Source organism: Euphorbia lathyris, chromosome 5 (genome assembly GCF_963576675.1).
Source record: "Euphorbia lathyris chromosome 5, ddEupLath1.1, whole genome shotgun sequence".
Lineage (NCBI taxonomy): Eukaryota > Viridiplantae > Streptophyta > Magnoliopsida > Malpighiales > Euphorbiaceae > Euphorbia > Euphorbia lathyris.
This window is the reverse complement of record NC_088914.1, coordinates 74,618,782-74,643,687: the sequence shown is the minus strand read 5'-3', so window position 1 is coordinate 74,643,687 and position 24,906 is coordinate 74,618,782. Positions and strand designations below refer to the sequence as shown.

At 35.7% G+C, this 24,906-nt stretch overlaps 1 protein-coding gene across 1 annotated transcript; it reads left to right on the top strand.

The window, feature by feature from the left end:
* The first annotated feature begins 310 nt into the window (after nt 1-310).
* On the top strand, nt 311-4,839 carry LOC136231192 (polyadenylate-binding protein 4-like). The gene is made up of 9 exons (XM_066020503.1): nt 311-891; nt 1,422-1,540; nt 1,641-2,297; nt 2,391-2,468; nt 2,606-2,695; nt 2,890-3,021; nt 3,781-3,939; nt 4,042-4,245; nt 4,469-4,839. The coding sequence occupies exons 1-9, from the start codon at nt 612-614 to the stop codon at nt 4,712-4,714; spliced, it is 1,965 nt and encodes a 654-aa protein (XP_065876575.1). The 5' UTR covers nt 311-611; the 3' UTR covers nt 4,715-4,839.
* Nucleotides 4,840-24,906: the final 20,067 nt, after the last annotated feature.

The following is a 24,906-nucleotide window of genomic DNA, read 5'->3' as shown; positions in this document are numbered from 1 at the left end:
TATAAATAATTTAACATTGAAGTAATCAGTAAAAAAAACATTTAAGTAACAGAATTATAGATTAAAACACTAAATAATTAATTAATCCTAACAAATTTAGATACTGTATAAAATATTTTGGGATTCTTGTGAGATTAGGGTGTAACTAAATAATAATGAAATTATAAATATCAGGAAATATAACATAACTTTAGGCTGATATTCAGAAGTCAGCAAGTGCGGTGGCAAACGTAGAAAAAGATCCAACGGCTGATAATCCACGATGAAAACTCAACCTAGGGTTTGGCAGTTGTTACCTTTTCACATATCATCTACTATATAAATTCTGCTTGTCAACCGCAGAAGCTGCGGTGCCGCCCGTGCTGCCCACCCTTTTCGATTTTATCGTCAAAGTATTACCATCTCCATCGGTACCAGTGCGGCCTCTATCTTTTTCCGGCCTACTTACCACTATCAAAAAAAGAGTTAAAAACAATTGAAAACCCCAAAAATCGATTCATTTTCCCTATCAAGCAGTTGTTTTCTCGTTCATTTCCATTCCAGTAATCAGGGGGTTTTTAGGTTTTCGTTTTGGGGTTTTGTGTGTTGGTTCTTAGAAAACAATTTTGAGAATGTCTCAGTCTCAGGTTCAGGTGCAGCCGCAGCAGCAGCAACAGCAGCCGCCTCCTCAGGCTCCGGCGGCTGCTCAAAATGGGGTTGCAAGCAACGGAGTCGGTCAGTTCATGTCGACATCGTTGTATGTAGGGGATCTCGATTACAATGTCACTGAAACTCAGCTCTATGATTTGTTTAACCAGCTGGGTCAGGTTGTCTCTATCCGGGTCTGCCGTGACTTGACCTCTAGGAGGTCTCTTGGCTATGCCTATGTCAACTATAGCAATATCCATGATGGTATGTCCCTTTTTTTACTGTTTTTATTCTTGAAATCTTATGATCTGTGAGGTGTGAAGTAATTTCTTTAAATTGCTTAGAACATTTCTTTCAATTTGAGTCATAGCAATAATCACATTGGAATTATATGAGCATTAGATAATATGGTTGATAATTGTTTTGGAAGAATTAGAAAACGATGCAAACGATCCATTTTAGAGCATGCATAATAAATATATTCGAATAAATCTTGTGAAGCCCCCTACTGTATGTGGTGAAAACTGATCATTTTATGTTTAGATATGTGTTGTCAGTGTTAATGTATCTGATAAGGTAGAATCTTAACTAATGGATTATACAAATTCCCCACCAAAATCCTAATTTGTGTGATGATGGGGCTTGGTTTCTGATATTTGCTTGTTCATGTAAATTTTGTAGTCAGCTCATGTGCCACAACCAGTAATCCAGTACATCTTTTTTACTTTGCTACTTGTTTGCGAACCTGTACATTGTTTTCTCAAGTAACATTCTAATTTTGTTCCTGATGGCAGCGGCTCGGGCAATGGAAGTTCTAAATTTCACTCCTCTCAATGGGAAGACAATTAGGATAATGTATTCTTATCGTGACCCTACCATTCGTAAAAGTGGTGCAGGAAATATTTACATCAAGGCAAGACATTATACACTCTTGAAAATCACAGTTTATTTTTAGGCCTCATTTTTTTTGGGGTCTGTGATTTGTTCTTATTTTGTTTTCCTTTGTCTTGTAGAATTTGGACAAGGGAATTGACAACAAAGCTCTACATGACACATTTTCATCATTTGGAAATATCTTATCCTGCAAAGTTGTAACTGATTCTTCTGGGCAGTCACTAGGATATGGTTTTGTGCAATTTGATAATGAGGAGTCTGCCAAAAGTGCAATTGATAAGCTGAATGGTATGTTATTGAATGACAAACAAGTCTATGTCGGGCCTTTCCTCCGTAAACAGGAAAGAGAGTCTGCTGTAGATAAGACCAAATTCAATAATGTTTATGTAAAGAATCTGGCTGAGACAGCAACAGAGGAAGAGTTGAAGAAGATTTTTGGTGAATATGGAACTATTACTAGTCTAGTAGTTATGAGAGATGGCGATGGTAAGTCCAAATGCTTTGGATTTGTCAATTTTGAGAATTCTGATGATGCAGCTCGAGCTGTTGAGGCTCTTAATGGGAAGACAATTGATGAAAAAGAATGGTACGTTGGGAAAGCGCAGAAAAAATCAGAGAGGGAGTCTGAATTAAAGGGGCGGCTTGAACAGACTGTTAAGGAGACAGTGGATAAGTTTGAAGGATTGAACCTATATCTCAAGAATCTAGATGACAGTATTACTGATGATAAACTGAAGGAAATATTCTCAGAATTTGGAACCATTACTTCATGCAAGGTTTGTAATATTACTCCATAATAAATCATTTTGTGAAAGTTGGTGGGAGTCTTCATCTATGGATTATATCTTTCTTCCTCTGATATGTAATAGGTCATGCGTGATCCTAATGGTGCAAGTAGAGGATCAGGCTTTGTTGCCTTCTCAACAGCTGAAGAAGCATCTCGAGCTGTAAGATTAAATTTTATATGTTCTATTTTTTTTTACTCTGTAGCACAGTATGTGCTGATGGGCATGTTTCCCTTTTAGATTGTTTTGTTTTTCTGTGTTGCAATTTTTATTTATTGTATTTTATCTTTTGTTTCCAGCTTTCGGAGATGAATGGTAAAATGGTAGTTAGCAAACCATTGTATGTTGCACTTGCTCAAAGGAAAGAAGAAAGAAGAGCAAGGTTGCAGGTACATAACTCTTTTTCAAGCATAGATATTTTGCTATTAGGTATGGTATCTCAGTGGCTGATGAAAGAAACAATGGTACCAAGGGAACCATTGTTTGCATTTGGTATATTGGTGTTCACCCCTGATTTGAATTTGGTGATCTTTTCCTTCTCCCATCCTTTGCATGAACTTGCTTGTTTCATCATTTTGTGCAGGCACAATTTTCACAAATGCGTCCTGCAATACCTGCTCTAGGCCCTCGTATGCCTATGTTTTCTCCTGGTGCTCCAGGCATTGGACAACAGATGTTCTATGGTCAAGGCCCTCCAGCTATAGTACCTCCACAGGTTAGGGCTGGTTAACTCTCAGAATAGTTTGTTGGCCGTGCCCTAGAATAGCTTGCTTATGGCTCAATTTTTTTTTTTTTGATGCATATGGTTCTTATTTTAGCCATATAATTGCTAATGATGCAAGTCATTTGGCATTTTCATATGATATTTGTGTGCAGGCGGTCAATAAATTTTAGATGTATGATTCATCAGTATCTTTTCTAGGTATTGTATATACTCTTTGTGGGTTGATCTTTTGATCCTTTTTTCTTTCGCTTTACTCTTACCTATGTTGTGGGTCGTTTTTCTCTGTATAAATGAAGATCTGTTCAGCCTCGTGTACATGGATGGCCCATAAGCATCACATATAATGTGTGCATACTGCAGAGAACCTAAGTATTCTAAGATGCATTGTACTTTGTGATTTTTCATGGCATTGGATATACTGTTAGCTGCATGTGGAATGGAGCAGCAATACCGATTCTCCTTCTGTTTAGGGTTTTAGTTTCTCAAGTGTAGAAGAGGATTTTTTCCCATGCCAAGAATTTTAGGTGACAGTTCTTATTGGACTAGTGATAGCATTTGTCCACCTTAATCGTGTGTATGTAAACGTTAGATTTTACTTGCTGTTATTTTACATATTTGATTCTTATAGTTTCTAGCCTAGTGGTAAGAGTAAGTACTCAATTTTGTTCCTTCTTGGGCGTGCAATATACCCTTTGGTTGTTATATTGCAATATAGCAATTAATTGACAATCCATATTTTGTAAATGGCAGGCTGGATTTGGGTATCAACAGCAACTGGTTCCTGGAATGAGGCCAAATTTTTTTGTTCCAATGGTCCCACCAGGACAGCAGACTCCTCGCCCAGGTGGTAGGAGGTCTGGAGCTGGGCCAGTGCAACCACAGCAACCCCTTCCCATGATGCAGCCGCAGGTTGGCTGTAATTTTGACATTATGTTATAATGGAATAGTTCTTTAGTATAAAAATGCTTGTTCCTCCTTTAATCTGTGAATTTATCTCATGATGCATTGCAGATGGTTCCTAGGGGACGTGTCTATCGTTACCCTGCGGTTCGCAATATGCCTGAAGTACCCATGGGTGGTCTTCCTGGAGGCATGCTTCCTGTTTCTTATGATATGGGTGGCATGCCACACAGAGAGTCTGGATTCTCCCAGCCTATGCAGCCTGGGGCTTTGGCTACTGCCCTTGCAAATGCTACACCTGAGCAACAGAGGACGGTAAATATCTGCCAAAGAAACCAATATAATAAGCATTTAATATATGATTGTGGTTTTTATTGATCACAGAAGCTACATTGTTGTTTGGTTTCTTAATTATTATTTGATTGATATCCAGTTCATTTGTTTAAACACACTTGCACATATTTGGTTTTGTTTCATTTATAGATTTGCTCAAAAGCACCTTATTGAACTTACTATTTGGAATTTTTGTTGCATGCAGTTGCTGGGGGAAAATTTATATCCACTTGTAGACCAGTTGGAGCATGAAAATGCAGCAAAAGTGACTGGGATGCTTCTTGAGATGGATCAGACAGAGGTCTTACACTTGCTGGAGTCCCCAGAAGCCCTGAAATCTAAAGTTTCTGAGGCAATGGAGGTGCTTAGAGCCGTTCAGCAGCAGCAGCAGGTTAACAGTCCAACTGATCGTATTGCATCACTGTCCTTGAATGACAGTCTAGTTTCTTAAAATGCTGAAATTACTTTAGAAATTTTTCGAATTTGATGGTTCTGGATTTTTGCCTTTTTACTTTTTATCTACTGGAGAATTTTGTTCTTAGTATTGCAACTCGATTGGAAACTCAATTTTCTTCAGGAGTTGTTTTTAATTTATTATTGGTCAGAGATGCAGGTTTTTTAGTTTTGAACATTGATTATTGTGTTGGGGTCTAAAGAAGGCCTTAGCCTTTCTAGAGATTGCAATGGGTATGGTGTCGTGGGTGCCTGGCACTAGACCTGTTCATGGGCCTGGTTACCTTATTGGCCTGTGGCTTATTGGCATCAGTCTCAACCCGGCCCAGGGTGACATCAGGCTTAATGCAGTTTATGGTGGCTTGTTTCTTGGTGGGTTTGAGATTTAAAAAATTGGAAGGGTCTTCCCAGCCAGGCACGCCTTGTTAATATTAACTATAAGTTGGGTTTATTAAATTTTTATTGAAAAGTATTCTCTTTTACGTGTAGGGCTGTAATAGAGTTGAGCCGAGTTTTGGCCTTCTTAGGCCTGGGTTGTCAGAAAATTGATGAGTCCGAACTCGAGCTCAACATTTTGTTTGAGTTGCTCATGAGCAGTTTGTGAGCTTGTTAACGAGCTTTGGTCGCGAACAACTCATTAATTATGTTTATTAATTATAATGATTTGAAATTTATTTAACATAAGAAATCTATAAAACTAATTGATGCAAATTTGTTTATCAGCGTGTTAATTAACAATGTAACTGTGTTTGTTGATTTGTGATTTGATTTTTATATTTATAATTAGGGTGCTTTTTATGCTTTGTTTTTTACAAAGTAAGTTTTATTTTGTTTTTTCTATTTTGTCAAAGTTCATCATCTAATGGTGGAAAAAACAAAGTAAAAAACAAAGTAAGCATAACCTAAATTTATAATTAGATAGGTTTATTTGAGTTGAGTTTGTTGATTTGGGATTTGATTTTTAAATTGCCTAAGTTACGCTATAGGCATGGTTGAATTTTAACTTCCATTTACAATTATCAAAATTCTCTTTTATGATTTTAAAATATTATAGTTTTATTTTTGTTTTTGTTAAAATTCAGTTATTCACCAATAAGAAAAGAAAACAGTTTTAAAAAACACTCAATATATTTGACATTTACATATATTTATATTATGAATATAAGACATTAATAAATAATTTGTCAATTATTATGTAATTTATCAAAAATAGTTACATGAATATCATAATTAACTATAAAAATACAACTAAATCAACTATAAAAATAAACTAAATCAGATTATCAAATTTAATTCTAAATATGTTATTATTTTTTTTATATATAGTAAATAAAGTATGTTTTTATATTTTAATTAAAAAAATTCTAAACTTCAGTTTATAAAGCAACAGTATAACCTCTAATTTATCAACTCTAACAGTAAATAATTTAAAATTATAATTTGATATACACAACTGTGATTTTACATGTGAATTTCCCTTTCAACTTAAGACATAAGATCACAACAACGGGCATGGGTGTGCGCTCGATTTTAATAGGAGACGGGCCTGAAATTTTTGAAATTATCTGTGATTAGTACAGGTAGGGTTCGATTGTACCTTGTGTTTGTTACTTAACCGTTTATTTATATTATCCGATCCGATTTATGTATTGGTGGTAGATACATGAAGGTAATTAATTTTAACCATTTAGTCAATTTATTTTTATCGTTTATATCTGGTTGGTATATATCAATTAATTATACTAATTCCTAAACCTTGTACAAAGATGTTAAATATTTAGCCCCCATATAATATGATCATAAATCTTGTATACTAATTTTTAAATTTTAAATCCTAAACTAATCATACGAATATACAGACAGTAATCTAATTATAATAATATATACTAATCTTAAATCTTATATAACTGTAAGGTAATATATATTAAATACTTCTATCATATTATGTTATTTAGCAATTTTAAGTGTGAATTTTAAATTTATTTCTTAAAGTTTTGAATGGTTTCTCAAATTTGAAGAATATTAAATTTATGCATGTTTTGTTTATTTTGTTTATTTATCTATTTACTGTTTCATTTGTATGTTCGAACATGTAAACGAAGCCGAGGTTAAAGGCAGAGTTTGTTGTGAAAGAAGAGTAAGGAGGCTTTACTTGTAGGTTTTGTAAAGATATCTGCAAGTTAAAGAGCGGAAAAGATGTGTAACCCGTTCATGTACACAGTAGTCTAATTCTATATGTGAAATACAAACCATAACATATTGAACCTTTGACATATCTAATTTCATACTTGCAATAGAGGGTGAATGCATAAATTGTGAAACATAATTAACACAGAAAGAAAGATCGGGTCGTGTAAGAGTCAAATATTGGAGAGCACCGACAATGCTACAATAAAAGGAAGGGTCCAAAATTGGAGTGTTATCACGAAGGCCTTTAGTTTTAGACTCAATTAGTGTAGACATAGGTTTGTAATCAAGCATTTGTGCTTTGTCAATGATGGAAGACGCATAACGAGTTTGAGAAATGAAGTGTATTACGCCGCCGTTGAATTTCAATGCCAAGAAAGTGATGGATGAACCTAAGGTCTTTCATTGCGAATTCAGAGTAGAGAAGTTGAACAAATTTATCAATGAATTGAGGGCTGGATACTGTCAAAAGCATGTCATCTACATGAAGAAACAAGATTAATGTACCACACCACGTAACGAATGTAAAATAAAAAGAGATGGATCAATCAGACTACAAAATGAACCATGTATAATGAGAAACGAGCTAAAATGTCAAACCAAGCTCGTGGAGCTTTTTTAAGACCGTAGAAGGCTCTTTGAAGTTTACAAACATGAGATGGATAGTTAGGATCTACTATAGCCATCGGTTGAAAATGTTTCTATAAGAGCTTGACTTTAAACAACAATGCTATGTGGTTCTTTGTGATAATCAAAGCACGGTTCATCTTGTTAGAAACTCTACTTACCATGCTAGAACAAATCATATTGATGTGAGGTATTATTGGTTTATAGATGATTTGAAGAAGGATAATCCGAGCTTGAAAAAATTCACACCGATGATAATGGTTTCAATATTGTTGATGAAGGGCTTAGCAAGAGAAAAGAAGCTTAAGACGCGTCGCTCCATAACAAGACTTCTCCTCATAGTCAGAAATGGAAGATTTGTTGGGCTCTTTTAACCTATGAGGAGCCCAAAATGGATTAGGTCCATGTGTGTTAAGATATATAAGAGTAAGTTTAAACTTCATTAAAAAAAAGAGTAAGTTTAAACTGAGAAATCAAGAGAAGAATACAGTACAAAAGGAGAAGAGAGGAGAGAAAATCTACTTTTCTTCTATTTTGCTCAGCAAAGTAAATCGAACTTTACCAGTGTTTGAACCGTTAAATCGCCATGATTTTTTAACACAAGCTTCCTAACAGCTGATTACTTCTTTTGACAGTGGAGATCGAGTTAAGAGCTCCAAAGGTATTTTCATCCTCGAGATAAATTGGGATAAATTTGTGCTTTTTGAGAGTATTTCCTCTTTGCTTTGCGTTTTCTCTTTGACTTTGTACTTCTTGAAGGAGATTTTCAAGAGTATGATGTTTATTGTGTATGTCTCTAGCATTGTCTAGGGATGAAAGTTTGTTATATTTCTATAACATTATTGCTGAAAGAATAATGTTTTGCTTACGCCGTTTGTAGAGGTCATCAAATAACCAAAAGTAGACTTCAAGCTATCTTCATCTCTTGTTATATCCGAATATGTGTACCCAACAAGTACTGTCTTCCTATTTCCAAATGTAAGACCCAATTTGGAAGTACCTCACAAATATCTAAATATTCACTTATTTGCTTACCACGGGATCATAGTTCGCTTAAATCTTGTTCTTTCGGTAATAATGTTATAGAAATAAAAATATATTAAAGAAGAAATATGCTTGAAAATTGGAAAGATAATTTTGTCAACATCAAATATATACAAACAACTTTTCACGAAGAGCTCCAAAATGCCGTTGTTTCCATAGAAAATGCTAAACGTTATTGTATAAATCTAACCAAACACTACATTTCATGCGGTTTAGAGTGAAACATTAAAACGTTGCTCCGAAAAGCTGAAATAAACACCCCCTTAATGATAGGAATAAGATCTACTGGTTATAGTTCAGTTGGTAATGTAAGTTAAGTAGTGATAAAATTAGGACTTAGGATAAGTGGAAGCTCAATGTAATTAGATTTTTACATGTAACTTACAAATGTGATATATTACCGACTTTTGGATGGTCATTGTTAATCTGCTAATAGAAAAACGACCTTCCTACTATATGTATTTTTAAATATCACATTAACATAGGTAAATAGTAACATTACATGTGATCCGAAAACATAACACGAAATTCATAACTCGATAAGGTTGATACAATTATGGCATAGAATTTTTTGAGTTGAGTTAGGATTGTCTCATTTGACACTAATCTAATAATTGATATGATACGAACATTATGACACTAACCCAATAATTGCCACTCCCACACCAGCCCCTCTCTCTCTCTTTCGCTCTTTGATGGGGGGGGGGGGGGGGGCTCGAATATTATTTTGAATCAAATTTCGAGGGCTAGCCGGGACTCAAGCCACGACTAGCCCTCCTTTAGTTCCGTCCTCCAGCTGAGTTTATGAGAAAACATCTCAGTTTCAGTTTCGATTTCAATTAATTTCTTGCCATTATAAAACAACAGTGATCAACTTGCCAAATTTCGATTTTAAGCAAATATCACATGGAACAACTAATTTAAATAGTACATCTATTAATTAAGATCTCAATTCCAGTTTGGTGGATATATAATTAATGTAGCTAATTAATAATTCCAACTAAATACAAATTTCATATCAATTGATCAAAATAAGTAATTCCATCATGTTAAATAAACCTATTGATTGGTTATCCTTTAGGAAATTATATAATTAATTGAAGAAATGAAATGCCAAAACACAATAAATTATTAAGATTGAATTGAATTGCAAAAAACATCCAAGAAAAATAAATATCTAAGGAAGTTCCAATAAAATGTTAAGAACTAAATAAAATAAGTTTTGACAAGAATTTAAATGAATGTAAAATATAGAAAATCGACATTATTGAGTATGACTTTTGGATTAATGTTATTAAGTGGTGTTGGTTGTCCGGTAATGAAATGCATTAATGTAATGAAGTAATGAAATAAAATAAGTTGTCATATAATGGATAAAATAGTAATTTCATTATTTGTTTAATAAATTTTAAAAAATTGATTACATGTAATTACCATTGTATTACTATGTTTGTTAGCTAAATGTAATCATTCAAATTTGGCTTAAAATATTATTAGCACATCGACTTATCTTAAAATGCTGGTCTTTACCTTTTAATATAGTACAGTTAAACCTCGATAAATGAATATTCGATAAAGTAATAACCTCGATTATATAATAAATTCTTCCGGTCCCGACTTGGGCCAATGGACTAAAGTAATAACCTCGTTAAATGCATTAAGTAATAAAAAATATTTAAATCCTTAAGGGCCCAATGAAAATATAAACTAATAATTATTAAATTACATACAAATATATATATATATATATATATATATATATATATATATATATATATATATATATAAATACCTAAGAGTTTACAAAAAAACAAGACAATAATTGTGCCTATAATTATGCCTATAATTATTTGATTGATTTGTAATTACGCTAATGTGATAATTACAAATCAATCAAATAATATATTTCCTAAACAATATAATTATATATCTAATGAATATTTATCGATAAATGAATAATTTATTCATTTATCGATAAATGAATAATCTCGCTTAATGAATATTTTTTTCCGGTCCCAAGGATATGCATTTATAGAGGTTTTACTGTATCTGGTAATATTTGCTTCATGACTTATCTAAAATATTGATTTTTTCTATATGACTAACATTTGCCCATTGATCTATCAAAATTAGTGAAATCTCAACCAATATGGACGATAAGTTAACAACTTTATTAAACTTTTATGGATCAGAATTTTATTAGGTAAGTTAATGTTTTAATAGAATTATTGACTTACCATCTGACATTGGTTGAGATTTCACCAATTTTGATACGACAAAGAGTGAATGTTACCAATTAATAGGTCAACGGGTAAAAACTAACATTTTGAATAGGTGAAGAGTTACCAAATAATACATAAGGAGACAAAGACTAAGATTAACATTTTGGATAGATCAAGAGGACAATAGTTCTTGAAGCCTAAACTTTAACATATTAAATGTTGCCTCTAAATGTGACACTAACAAGTATACTTGTAAAACGTGGATAATTGTTGTAATCAAATGATAAGTTTACAAGAGATATATACAATTGAGTAGCCTATGTTTAGTGTAACTCTATCATAAGAAAACCCAATGGTTAGGATATTAACAATGAGATAATTACAAGTAACTGACTAACTAGGAGATAAATAGAAAGTATCTTTGTTTGAGAAGTACTCTAAGGAGAAGTCTATCAGATATGTACTAACACCCCCATTCAAGCCGATGCCGAAGACTCAGTTTAAGTCGATCGGAGAGTTAAAATTGAGTGCTTGGTAAAGACGTCCGCAACCTGATCATTAGTAGAAATGAAATGTACAGACAAAAAGCCATTTGCAACATGTTCACGAACAAAGTGGTAGTCTAACTCAATGTGCTTTGTGCGTGCATGAAAGAATGGGTTAACAGTAAGATAAATTGTACCAACATTGTCACACCAAAGTTGAACAGGATGAGGGATAGGGAAGTGAGTTCCCAGAGGAGAGACTGAATCCAAAGGAGTTCAGCCGTAGCATTTGCAACAACATTGTATTCACTTTTAGTGGAGGAGCGAGAAATTGTGGGCTATTTGAGGGTATGTCAAGAAATAAGACTATTTCCAAGATAAACACAGAAAGCTTCCATTGATCGACAATCATCCGGACAACCTTCCCAATCATTATATGAATAATAGTGTATCGCACAAATCGGTTTGGAAGAAAAAACAAGACTATGATCTCGGGTACCATAAATGTATCACATATGCATTTGACGCTATTCTAGTGTTCATCAGTCAGACAGTGCAAGAACTGACAAAGTTTGTTAACAAAAAAGGCAATGTCCAGACGAGTTTATGTTAGATACTGGAGTTTATGTTAACAGAAAAGGCAATCCCAAAGGAACAAAATGACAAGGCTGATTCCTTAGCGAAGATGGCTGCCTCTCTAAATGGCCCCAGAACCTGTCCTTGTTTGGTGGAACAAAAAGCTAGTTCGTGCACAAAAGCCAAAGAGACATTGTTCATCGATCACTCAACTGAATGGTTATTCCCAATCTGACAGCACCTCACTTTGGGGAATCTGCCTTCGGACAAAAACAAAAAAATCAAAGTATTGCGGAAGGCCGGAAGATATGCGACTATTGGGGAAAATTTGTATAGAAGATCATTTACCCACCCATGGCAGAAGTGTATTGGGTTCGAGGAATCAAAACACGTCCTTGAAGAGGTTCATGAGTCAGATTATGGGGCCTATAAAGGGGGAGAAACATTGTAAAAAAAGAATCTAATTGCAAGGCTTTTAATGGTCTTTGATGACCCGAGACGAAATGGAATATGTCCAGAAGTGTCACGCATGCCAAACGTTTGCTCTTGTATTAAGATCCCCAGCTTCGGCAATGAAAATTATAAACCCAACCTGGTCATTTGCGACATGGGGAATTGATATCATGGGAGCCTTTCCGAAGGTAAAAAATAGAAACAATACCACCTAGTAGTAGTGGACCACTTCACCAAGTGGGTAGAAGCTGAGCCCATGTCTTCCATAACCACCGGAATAATAATAGATTTCATCAACATACTCATTCTTACCAGATACGGGATTCCTGACACCATCATAACGGACAATGGCACATAGTTCAATTGAACAACTTTTAAAACCCATTGCTCCAAGCTATAGATCAGGCTTTGGTTTACTTCTATATCCTACGCACAAAGCAATGGCATGACATAAGTTGCGAACCGAACCTTAGTAATTGGTTTGCAAAAAAGGTTAGAGCTTAAAGACAAGGATTGGGTGGATGAGCTGCCTCAGGTCTTATGGGCTTATCGCGCTACCCCTCGGACAGCAAGAGGTGAAACACCATTTTCCTTATGTTATGACACGGAAGCATTCATACCCGTGGACATTGGGGGAGATAGCCCATGAATGCTTTTTTACTTAGAGGCTGATAATGAAGCAAATATGAGGAAAAAATTGGATATGGTGGAGGAAAAAGGGAATTGGTAGCCATCAAAATAGAGGCATACCATCAAAGGATGAAAGCCATCTACGACAAAAAGGTAAGACCCCGACAATTCCAGTTGGGAGAACTAGTCATGAGAAGCATTGAAGCCTCTTAAGCATATGTAGGAAAAGGAAAAATGGGCAAAGATGGGAAAGTCCATTCTAAATAGCCAAGTGTGTTAATACACACACTTATAGGTTAAAGAGAATGGATGGAACCCCAATACCCAGAACCTGGAGCCCAATAGCTTTTAGAAAGTACTATCAATAGAATGTTCACTAAATACTTTATGTATTATGCTTTATTTTAACATGATGAAATGTATCAGTTTCTATAAGCTTCGGTGCATCAATAAAGATAGTTTACAATCATGCCATTGAGTAAATTAGTCAAGAATACCTTAATCGACCACATTAAAGGTCAATCATATGCAAGTTAAAAGCATTATGATCAAAGATCCTAAGTCGAAAAGATTCTTTGATATAATACACTCACTCTAAAAACAAAGTAAATGAGGCACTTTCTCAAATTAACCATTACACGGAACAAACAAATGAACTATATGGTTAAAAAAAGGATGCTTCATACACACATGTAAAATAAAGTAGATGATTAAAAAATGCGCTTTATTTATAAATTGTTCAAAAAACAATACAAACAAAAAATGAAATAACAAACAAAAGGAAAATAAAAGGGCAGGACTAAGAACCCAAGTCTGACATCTCCTCATCATCAAACTTAGAATCAAAATCCAATGGAAGGCCCACATCAAGGATACCTTCAGGAGTAGGAAATGAATGGTCGAACTTAGGATATGGCTCCTTATCACGAGGAAACTGAAAATTCACTCAAAATTGCATGTCAGCATTAGGGTAGCTCTCCCTAATTGTCCTCAACAACTTCACTGAAAATCGGTTCATCCTGGCAAAACCGATTTCACGGGCACTTCTCACTTTTTCAAGATGACTTATGTGCTCATCAGACAGCTGTCCCCAAAGCTAAGAAATGTTACTACTTTTCTGAAAAAATTCTAAGTCTTAAAGCTTCAACATTGGCCTCTCACAGATCCTCCTCACAAGATTTCAACTTCTCCTCGCATAACTTCAATTTTCCCTCAAACTCAGCAAGCTAAGCAGAAAAACGCGTGGAGGCTTCAACAGACTCTACATGAGCAGAGTAAAGCTTTCTCTCTAGGTCCCCTAGCCGAGACTCAACATTATCACGTTCATGCTGGAACTTCTCCTCTTGCTTTTGGCACTTTCGTAATCTAGCGTTGGCAGCAACCAGAGCCTTCCATGCTTCCTCCTCACTCTTAAGATGGGCTTCTTTAGAGGCCTTTGTGCTATTCTTTACCTGCACTCAGCCGCTCGTACAACCAGAAGATCCACCTCAAAATGGCCCAAATTAGTCTGATAGCTCTTTGTAACTTCCCTGGCTGAGGCAATTTGTTCATCCTTCAACAATAACTTAGGTTAAAGGGTAGCAATCTCTTTATCTTAATAAGCTAGAAGTTCACAAGCTATCTTTAAATCAATCTCAAGGCTTGAAGACTGATTGAAATTCGATACTGGGCCTCCAACTGCTCGTTACGACGAAGGGCATCCTTGAGGCGCTCTCTAACTTCAGCACTTGAAGACATCACCTAAATTCAAAAAGGGAAAGAAAAATAAGTTAGAGACAGAAAAAGAGCTAACAATAAAGACACAAGTTAGAAAAGGTAATAAACATAAGCTTGGCGAATGCTATCTAGCTCAATTATCTCTTGGTCGCTGGCCTGAGCAAACAAATTTGTCTCCAAAGTAATCATTATTAGTTGACTAAGAGATTCAGTAATCCTTGGATACTCCAGGCAAGGACCCGAAGGATACCTAGCCAACCAAAGCTACAAGAAGACACACGTTCAAAATCGAAAACAACAGTCCAAAGAGGCATAAAGTTTTATTCACCATAAACTCTTACATTAAATGTGCTAAATTGCATACACTGGTTCAAAGCTTCTTGAGACAAGGCTTCCTCAGCAGGAATCCAAAGAGGCCAATCAGGAATCAACCTCAAAGCCTTTCCTCCACTAGAAGAGGCAGCAACAGTAGAAGTGACCCCATGCATAACAGACACAAGGTGTAAAACATTAGAATCTGCAGTAGAATAGCAAAACACGGGGGAAAGAGGGGCAATAGGAGGCAAAGGTTCCCTTCCTCTTGGAAAAACCCTAGTCCTTTTTTATGAAGGAAAAGAAGCAGAAGGGCAACTTTGTTTAGCTCCTATTTGTATACCAGTAGGAGGCAGAGCTCTGCCTTTTGAAGATTGAGCCCCATCTTAAGCAAACTTATTCTTGGTAGGATCCTTCTGTTTTACCATCGATGTAACAATGGATTTCCCATAGGACTTATCAGTCCTCCCCACTTCAGCAGCCTCTGCAATATTATATTGGGGTTCCTCAAAGGGAACTATGGCTAAAGCCCCAGTTCTTCGGCCTTATCTGTGGCGCCTTTTTCCCTGTGAAATTGCAATTCTTCTATTTGGAAGGATTCACATATTCAGCCCCGATGGAAGTCACGTCTTCAACCGGTATTACAGTTTGAGCTTTGCCCCCAACTTCGGAATCAATCCATTTAGGAGCATACAAGGTCTCATCCTCATTCAAATCCATTAATGAAGAAGATTCATCTGGGATATCAGATGACTCAAAAGGATCAGCACATGAAATGGGAACTGCCACCAATGGCACAACATTAACTCTAAAAGCATCGTTAGACGAAGCTGTGGCTGCAAGCGCACACAAAAATACTAAGAGGACTGCATCATAAAACAAACTAAAACAGAAGCTACATGAAGCTTACTGGAAAGTGATACACCTTCGATAGCCCTCAAAGAGCTACTAAAGTTCATGGTGGAGGGGGAAGAAGGCAACCCATGAGGAAGGCAAGTAGCCATAACCAAAGGAGCACCAACCTCATCCTCAGCACGAAGCCTTGCAATTTCAGCCCACCTCGCCAGAACTTCAGCCTCTTTCGCAGCCAGTTGGTGAGCTAATAATTTGAGCTACAAATTGCTTGTGTTAGAACCTGCACATACAGGAATCAAAATTAAGAAGAGTCGAAAAGAAACGTTCATTTTCTAACCTGCAAATACACTATCATATGTGGGAGTTCCTTCCGGATAAACCCTTTTATCCACGTCCACTACCAAAAAAGGCCTAACTTCGGCCAAGTGGTTCACTAGCTGATCCCTTAAGAAATCAACGCACAAAAGAGTCAGACAATCAAAAATGACAATCTCATCACCAGCAAGGGGAACCAGGGGTTGAAAGTGTTGAAACATCTTTCCACATGATTTTGATTTGACAAAATTATTTAAGTAATTGATAAAAAATATTATAACATATTAAATTTAAATGCTTTGATTTATTCACACTAATGTGTTTGTTCAATGTTGAGTTGATTGATTTATAAGACATTAAGATATAAAGTCTAAAAGACCATAAGTGGAAGTCAAGCCCAAGTCAACACATCAAGACCTCACGGCCCAAGAAGATAAAACGCAGCCGTATTAAGTGAAACGACGACTCAGCATCAAGAAGGATCGAGAAGCCTTCTAACAAAAGCTTCAAGAGGAAGCTGCTGAGTTGAACGACAAGAAGTACAAGTCAGCGGCAGACAAGAACCAACTTCTAGACAAAGTATTTCTACTTTGGGTAAAGTTCAGAAGGCGCAGGAAGCTGTCTGGAAGACTTTGCCAAATATGTCGAAACATTCTGTTTATCGGACGAAAAGCTGCCGAGAGCTGCCGTGGACAGAAGATGCAAAAATCTCATTGGCCAACGACACTGAGCACGTCCAGAGTGACAATGACAGGAAGCCGTTTGCCTCCAACGGTTATTTCGAAATTCGAAATTACCGGTGCTTGAAGTGTCACTATATAAAGGCCTCTCATTTGCTTCAATCGATGCAGATCTTCAATCAGTCGAAACGCTGTCCAAATTAATACTTGAAGTTCTGTGAGAAAAGCAAAGTAAAAATCTTACACCAATTTCCAATCATTGTGTAAAAGTCTAGAGTGATTTTCAATCATCTAAAGTGTCTTAGCAATTATTGTTTAGGACAAACACTTTATCATTTCTAGAAGAATAGAAAGGAGAGGCTGAGTACTCGGTTATAGTACTCAGCGGTAGTTATAGGAGTGAGTAGAGGTATAGAGGAAGGTACTCTTATATACTCAGCTTCTATTGTAAAAGGTTTCGTGCTCTACCTTTAAAGAGATCAGTAGAGAATTCAAAAAGCTCGAAACGCGTTCCGTGGACTGGACGTAGGCGGAGAGGCCGAACCAGGATATGTCTGCTGAGTAACATATTTCTAACCCTTAAACTCCTTTATATATTGCTTGCTATAAAACTGACTAAGTAACGAACTCACGCTGAGTTGAGTGCACTAAGAAGCTGAGTTCAGGAATAGACTCTAAGTGCTATCTCCTAACTCAAGGAAAGAAACAGACTTAGTCACAAGTTGACTAAGCTTGTGCCTTAGAATTACTTAGCGCTGCTGTGTAAACCTTTTCTTAAGAAAAGAAGTCAGCCTTAACGGACAAAATTTTAATTAGTTCCTATCCCCCCCCCCCTTGGAACTAACCTTGTCACGTTATAAGAGACCAACAGAAAGTTCTCATTGTCCATGACAACCCTATTCCAAGAGCAACGTAAGGGGAATCCAATGGGATAAAGTGAGTCCCCAAAAATATCACCATTCTCATCCTTGGGAAGGCAAACCCAGAACCAACAAGGTTTAAAGTTCTTGTTGTTAGAGGGTTTATCATTCACGAAGGAGGGAAAATTAGTGGGAAGCTTAGAAATCCACAAAGAATCATCATTTGGCCTTCGATTTGGAGTCCAAATATGATGAAGCAAGTGACCCATCAACACAAACTCTAGATCCTCACAAACCTTAGATAAACCCAGAAGGTCCAGCCGATCGTTAGGAGATAATTGCACCCAACATATGTCAAGCTCATGCAGTATATTTAAAATATTATCAGAAAAAAGGAGGCGAACCCTATTCTCGAGGAAAATCTCACAAAAGCCCAAATGGCCCTTGGGCGCTTCAGTTATCACCTGCCCAGGACAAGGAACCCTAACTTTGAGACGGGCAAACTCTAGGAAGGTAGAAACCAACGTGGCCAAAGTAAGCTCATCAAAAGTAGAGAGTTGCTCGAAATTCTTCGGATGAAAAACCTTGGGGTTTTTAGGTTCTTCAATCTCTCCAGCTCTATTACCCGGAAGCTTATTTTTCTTACTAGGGTTCTTGCCCTTGCCACGAGAGGATCCCGCTTGAACCATTAACAAAGAAGAAAGGTAGAAAATGAAAGAGCAAAGGAAAAAGAAACTTATGTGAGAGATGCAACATGGTCAAAAATCAAAATACGAAAGGGAATATGCCAAAAGCTTGAAAGCTCTTTAAGGGGAGGAATATGTAGAAAAAGAAAGGAATAAAAACGATGAGCCAAAGAAAGGAAGATAAAGGAGAGGGATAAATAAAAAAGACTCAATGGTAAGTGAAAGGTCTCTCAACATTGAAACAAGTGTTATCATTAATATGTCGTAAAAATACGGGATCCCAGATTCATCCCGAGATGGACATGTCAGCAAAACAAAAATTAAAACAGGTGGCCTTATGATGACTTAAAAAACATGACGGTTTAGAAGAATCAAATAACAAATGGTCCCTTTTTAAGTTGAGTATTACAAAATAAATCCAAAACTCTAAATAGGGTGGGAGACATCTGATATCATGCAAAATGACATCACATGGATGACATCATGATCACCCTCCTTTGAGATAAAATGTCGCTTGTTATCTAAAGTAAGGCCCATGATTATTAGCGGCAACTAAAGCCCAACGATAAACAACCCAGTCACATCTACTCAAAGCCCGAAACCAACAACATGGATTTGAGCCCAATCACAAGCGAAGCTTGTGGAATCCTATGAGACAAGGATTCCTCCCAGAATTCAGACTCCTTGAGGGACTAGGAATCCTAAACTCCTAAGGATTCTTAAGGAGGTGACAACCTTAACCTAAGCAAACACTATAAATAGATAGATATGAGCGCAAGGTTCGGTACGTTAACTACTATTTCTAAACTTGTCCTTATTCTTCAATCTGATCCAATCATAAACCCGACTTAGGCATCAGAGTGGGTTTACCGGACTTCGGTCCCGTCTGACATCCATCATGTTTTGCAGATTCACTACGATGTTGGATTGGATCAAAGATTAAGACATGTAATCAAGCTCACGTACTCTTTTTCGACCGAATATACTGCTCCATGTGTGGGAGCAGTGACCAGTCTTGTCCAAACTGATATTGGTTAATAGATAATTGGTGTCAAAGAGACCTGTTAATCAATAACTGGTCTATAGTTTTCCATGTTTGTCTCTCGCAAACAAGGCAGGCGACCCTAGTTTTTCTTTATGTTTTTAAAACCGGTGAATGAATTACCGGTTTCAACTAACCACGGTTTAAAAAATAAGCAATGTGCAATTTTTTTAACTGAACATTTGTCACAAACTTATTAGTAATTTTGAAACTATTTAGAGGAAAAATCAAACACTTAAACAAAGGACTCAATTTGTACCAATATCCATCAAGACAATTAAGTATTTTCTTACTAAGTTTACTTTCCTTTCTTCACAATTATTGTGTTGGCAACAGTAGCATTGGATATTTTACATACCACATAATAATCTCCTTGAAAAAAAAAGATATTTATATTGAAATCCCTGTTTAGGCTTAACAAGTATAATTAAGGAGCAATCATGAAATAAGAAAACTAGCCAAATATCAATCATGATTCAGAAAAGGAAAATTAAAACATTCCTTTTCACTGATTAATTGGATTAGGCAGGGCCTGGGTGACATAGCAAGAGAAAAGTGGCTTGTTTTTCTACCACAAAAACATGTTTAGGGTTTCAGACAAACCAATAATTTCTTGTTCCAAACAAAGTACATAAACCAACCACTCTTTCTCTTACATGTTTTCTTCTGGCTTTTCCCAAATCAGATGTATGGATGTTATGTTATGTTTGTACTTTGCTTACTTATATATGTTAGAATAATTGTGTAATTTCGATATCAGTATAGCTACCTATTCTAATCTCATTCATTATTTTTTTTTCATTTTCGTACATCAAAATAGCATAGTAGTAGGAGAGGTTTTGTTTTCAAAGTTTTGGGACCATTTTTTTATGATTTTGGGACCATATACAACGTACGTGGGCTAATTAATTTATTAGTTTGATTGTAATGTATGAACTTAGGACATTATGTTATTTTGAGTAATTTTACTTTTTCTCAAAGTACTTATTAACATAAGTTTTATCATTAAATGGTGTGTGTATGCATCTAGTTGTGATAATATTTGTATATAGTGTGATAATTTCATCAAAATATAACATTTCTCTAATATATTTGAATGGATATTATGTAAACTCAACGATACTAGTAAATTTGAGTATTGTGCTTTGACAGATTCTCGTAGTGTTTGAAATGAGATAGAAAGTGACATTAAGGAGGAGGCGTGGACCGGCGACCTACTCTGATATTAAAGTTAGGTCATATTCTTTTTGACTGAAATTAAGCAAACTGAACTGAATTGAATACTACTGAACTGAACTGAACTGAAATGATAAATTTTATATATAAATAATTATAATTATAATAAATTTACTAAATAATGATAAATTATATATATATATATATATATATAATGATAAACAATAAATTATATATAAATAATTATAATTATAATAAATAATGATAAATTATATATATAATAAAATATAAATTATATAGAAATAATTATAAGTATAATAAATAATTATGAATTATACATAAAGAATGCCAAATTATAAATAATATATAAAATATATATAAATAATAATAATATATAAATAATAATTATAATGATAAATTACTGAACTGAATTGAATGCTACAGAACTGAATTGAAATTATTGATACCGAAATTAAGTAACAAAGAACAAGACCTTAGTAGAGTTTAGGAAGGTGGGCACAAAGCAATTGAGTATGAATTGTAAATAATGTTTCTATGTGTACCCTAGTTGTGTCACATCGTGTTATACATATAGGGTGCTAGGGTTAGTTCTAGTAGTTGGTTAGAATTACGATATATCAATTTTTAGGACATATGTCAACCTCTGAATGGTAGATGTTTGCTGTAATGAGGACAATTTGTATTATAGGAAAACTGTCTCCCTTGATTCTAGGCATAGAATCATGGATCTATTAAGAATGCATATCGATTTACTGTTTATAAATCTAAGAATACTGATATTCATAAGAACACCATCATGGATTCAAAGAATGCCTCATTCTTTAAAATATATTTCTAAGCAAGGAAAATGAGGGTGGTTCGAGACCTAACTGGACTCTAAAGGTAGTTGATGAAAACAATCAAGACCATCAACAAGAAATTGAAGAAGAGATAGAGCCTATAAGGAGTAAAAAACAAGGGGAAAATATTTTCGATTAGATTTTCTAAACTATATGATTAATTTTGAACCTTAGACCTATAAAAAAGTTGTAAGCTCAACGGAAAACCCTTTATGGAAAGAGGCTATAAGGAGTGAAATTGACTCCATTTTGCATAACCATACGTGGGAATTAGTGGTGCTCCCTTCGGGAATGAAACCATTAATTTCTAGATGGATTTTCAAACATAAAATGAAAGCAGTTGGAACAATTAATAAGTATAAGGCCAGATTGGTTATAAAGGTTATACATAAAAATAAGGCCTTGATTACTTTGACACTTCTATCACATGTCCATGGTGACGTCTATTAGGATGGTACTTGTAATCGCTGCTTTGCAGAATCTTGAAGTACATAAGATGGATGTTAAGACAACTTTCATGAATGGAGAATTGAATGAAGAGATCTACATGGAACAACCTGAAGATTGTATAGCTCCAGGCCAGGAAAGAAAAGTTTGTAAATTGGTGAAGTCTTTATATGGATTAAAGCAAGCACCAAAACAATGACATACAAAGTTTGATGATGTCATGATGGCTAACGACTATCAAATAAACGACCGTGACAAATGTATTTATGTTAAAAATACAAACGAAGGATATATCATATGTGTTTGTATGTTGATGACATAATCATTGTGGGAAGTAATGACAAGATGGTAAAAAGTACACATGACATGTTAAACTCACGATTTAATATAAAAGATATGGGACTTACATATGTGCTTTTGGGCATCTAAATCAAATGTTCACTTAACGGTCTCATCTTGACTTGGTCACACTACATGAACAAAATACTTGGAAAGTCTAGTAAGGATGATTCCTGTATCGCTAGAACTCCAACTGACACTAGCCAACATCTGTATAAAAATTAAGGTGAAAGCATTGACTAAGTGGAATATGCAAGGGTTATAGGCGATATGATGTATCTCATGAGCTTTACAAGGTCTGATATTGCTTTTACTGTCAATAGTTTAAGTAGATACATGAGTAATCCGGGGAAAATCCACTAAAAAGTCATTCTTACAATACCTTAATATTTACGGTACACTCATGATTACAGATTGTACTATACGAGAGAACATGCTGTGTTAGAAGGAATCTCTAATGCAAGTTGGATATATGATATAAAAGATTCAAAGTCATGAATGGATACGTGTTTTCTCTAGTAGGAGCAGTGTGTTGGAAATCTTCAAGGTAAACGATTATAACTGGATCCACTATGGAGTTTGACTTTGTAGCTTGGATAAAATCGGAGAACAAGCCGAGTGCCTACGAAACTTCTTGGAGGAGATTCCTATATGGACAAATTATATGCCCACAATTTGTACACAGAACGCAATATATAACGATAAATATAACACATGCATCATTGATATAACATCGTTACACAATTGATATGAACAGGTGTTATCTCTGTTGATTTTGTTGGATCAAAGGATAATACCACAATTCCGCTTACCAGAGGGTTAAACCGAGATCAAGTTGAAAAGGCATTGAAAGGAATAAGACTGAAGCCCATTAGAATTCGTTTCCCCTACAGTTATGATGGGACTAACTGAGAAGGATCAACATGCAGAAAGCGCCAGTAAGAGAAAGAGCCAGAGAACGGAGCACAGTTAGCGTGACCCATGAGAAACAGAACAAGCTGGCCATACGACTAGAGAAGCAGAGTTTCTCCACAGCGACAACTTACTCCATGAACCAACGTAAACATGGATGAAAATGTGGATGAAGACGTGGAAAAGAACATGGATAAAAACATGGGTAGTTCAAGACGTGAGATGAATCTGCAAGAGGAACCAGAGCCCGTTGCGTAGAAAAGAGAGCCAATGAAGAGAACATGGGGTAGTGGGAAGAGAACGTGGGAGCGACAGTTACCAGAACCACGAAGTAGTATTTAAGAGAGAAAATAAAAAGAAAGAGGGATCCAACTCAACCAATTCAACAACAATGAAATCAAATTAAATCAAACCTTAATGGAATTCAAACAATTCTCACATTACGGACTCTAGCTATTCTACAACCATAGTTTGTTAATTAGAATCTTACTTTCAAATTGTAAGCTCTAGCTCTAGTCTTTTAGTTCGATCAATACAAACATCTCAATTCAATTCAAGTGCACGTTTCTCTTTTAGGTTCTTTCTCTTACAACATCTTAGTGTAGTCATAACCAGTCTTCTAGGTTCCACTATGAACTTTAGGCATTTTATGTCCTTTAAGCCTTTTACACTCTCGTTTGATTAGAAGTTAGATCTTAGTTATTAGCTCTTTTTGTAGTTTTTCAACAAAGCTATTGGCACGCTCGCAATTCGATCCATTCCACACCAAAAAGGCACGAAACAATTTTTGGCACGCTCGGTGGGACACTGTTGAGATGGCACCCAGAAAGAATGCGAAGGAGAATACTGCTGCATCGGTGGATGCAGACTTATATGGAGTTACAGGACAAGGAGAAGGTCCTCTGGAGGTGACTGACTAAACTGAAGCAACATTCTCGGAGTTTTAGAATATGGAACATGGTAGACCAAACAGGGCAAGGGAGCACAATGAACATATTCTGGAGCCAGAGTCATCTCTGACTGTGATGAGTGCTTTGAACAACTTGCAGAAATCCCTAGACCTGATGATCAAGAAGATGGCTGAGTGGTTCACTCAAAAGCAGCCAGAATCCCCAGTTGGAGCCAGGAAAGTCACTATGGAGGTGAACAAGATCGCTTCACCGGCCAAAGGAAAAGAAGTTGGGATCTTACTGGAAGGTCTGTCTGAGAAGTACTAGATACCAACATTAAAAGAAGAAGGATCCAACAAAAACTCTTCGAGTGGAGGAAAGAACCCTGTTGGGATCAGGACCACTCAGCCCGCTCCACTAATGATGCATTTCCAGGCACACACTAGCATGCAAATTGGTCCCCAGTTTTATCACCGGGAGGAGGACATGCTTCAGGAGCAAGGGGGCAAACTGCGAGGAGGAGGAGACAGTCCATGTGGAAAGGCAAACAAGAGCATGAAAAGCAGCTAACAAACACCCCCTTGGTTATTTTAATTGAATTAGATATATTAATTATAATGGAGATTATAATTAAGAGATAATGGTCAAATTTAGCCCAAACGCTTCAAGCGAAGTGCAGATTTAGCCCTAGCGTTTGAAATAGTGCAAATTTAACCCTAACGTTTCCAAGAAAGATTAATTTTAACATTGCGCTATCGAAAATTTGAAAAGATTGGTTTGTCTATTATTTAACTATCATATTGGATCTTCCAAACAAGTTTATCGATAACGTTAAGATTAAATCTACACTTCCCTTAAAATGTTAAGATAAATTTG

Bases quoted from the DNA above. Each gene is read 5' to 3' on its own strand.
- LOC136231192 (XM_066020503.1), top strand. From the start codon at position 612: ATGTCTCAGTCTCAGGTTCAGGTGCAGCCGCAGCAGCAGCAACAGCAG. The intron at 1,541-1,640 runs GCAAGACATTAT...TTTGTCTTGTAG, and splicing joins CAGGAAATATTTACATCAAG to AATTTGGACAAGGGAATTGA. The intron at 2,298-2,390 runs GTTTGTAATATT...GATATGTAATAG, and splicing joins GAACCATTACTTCATGCAAG to GTCATGCGTGATCCTAATGG.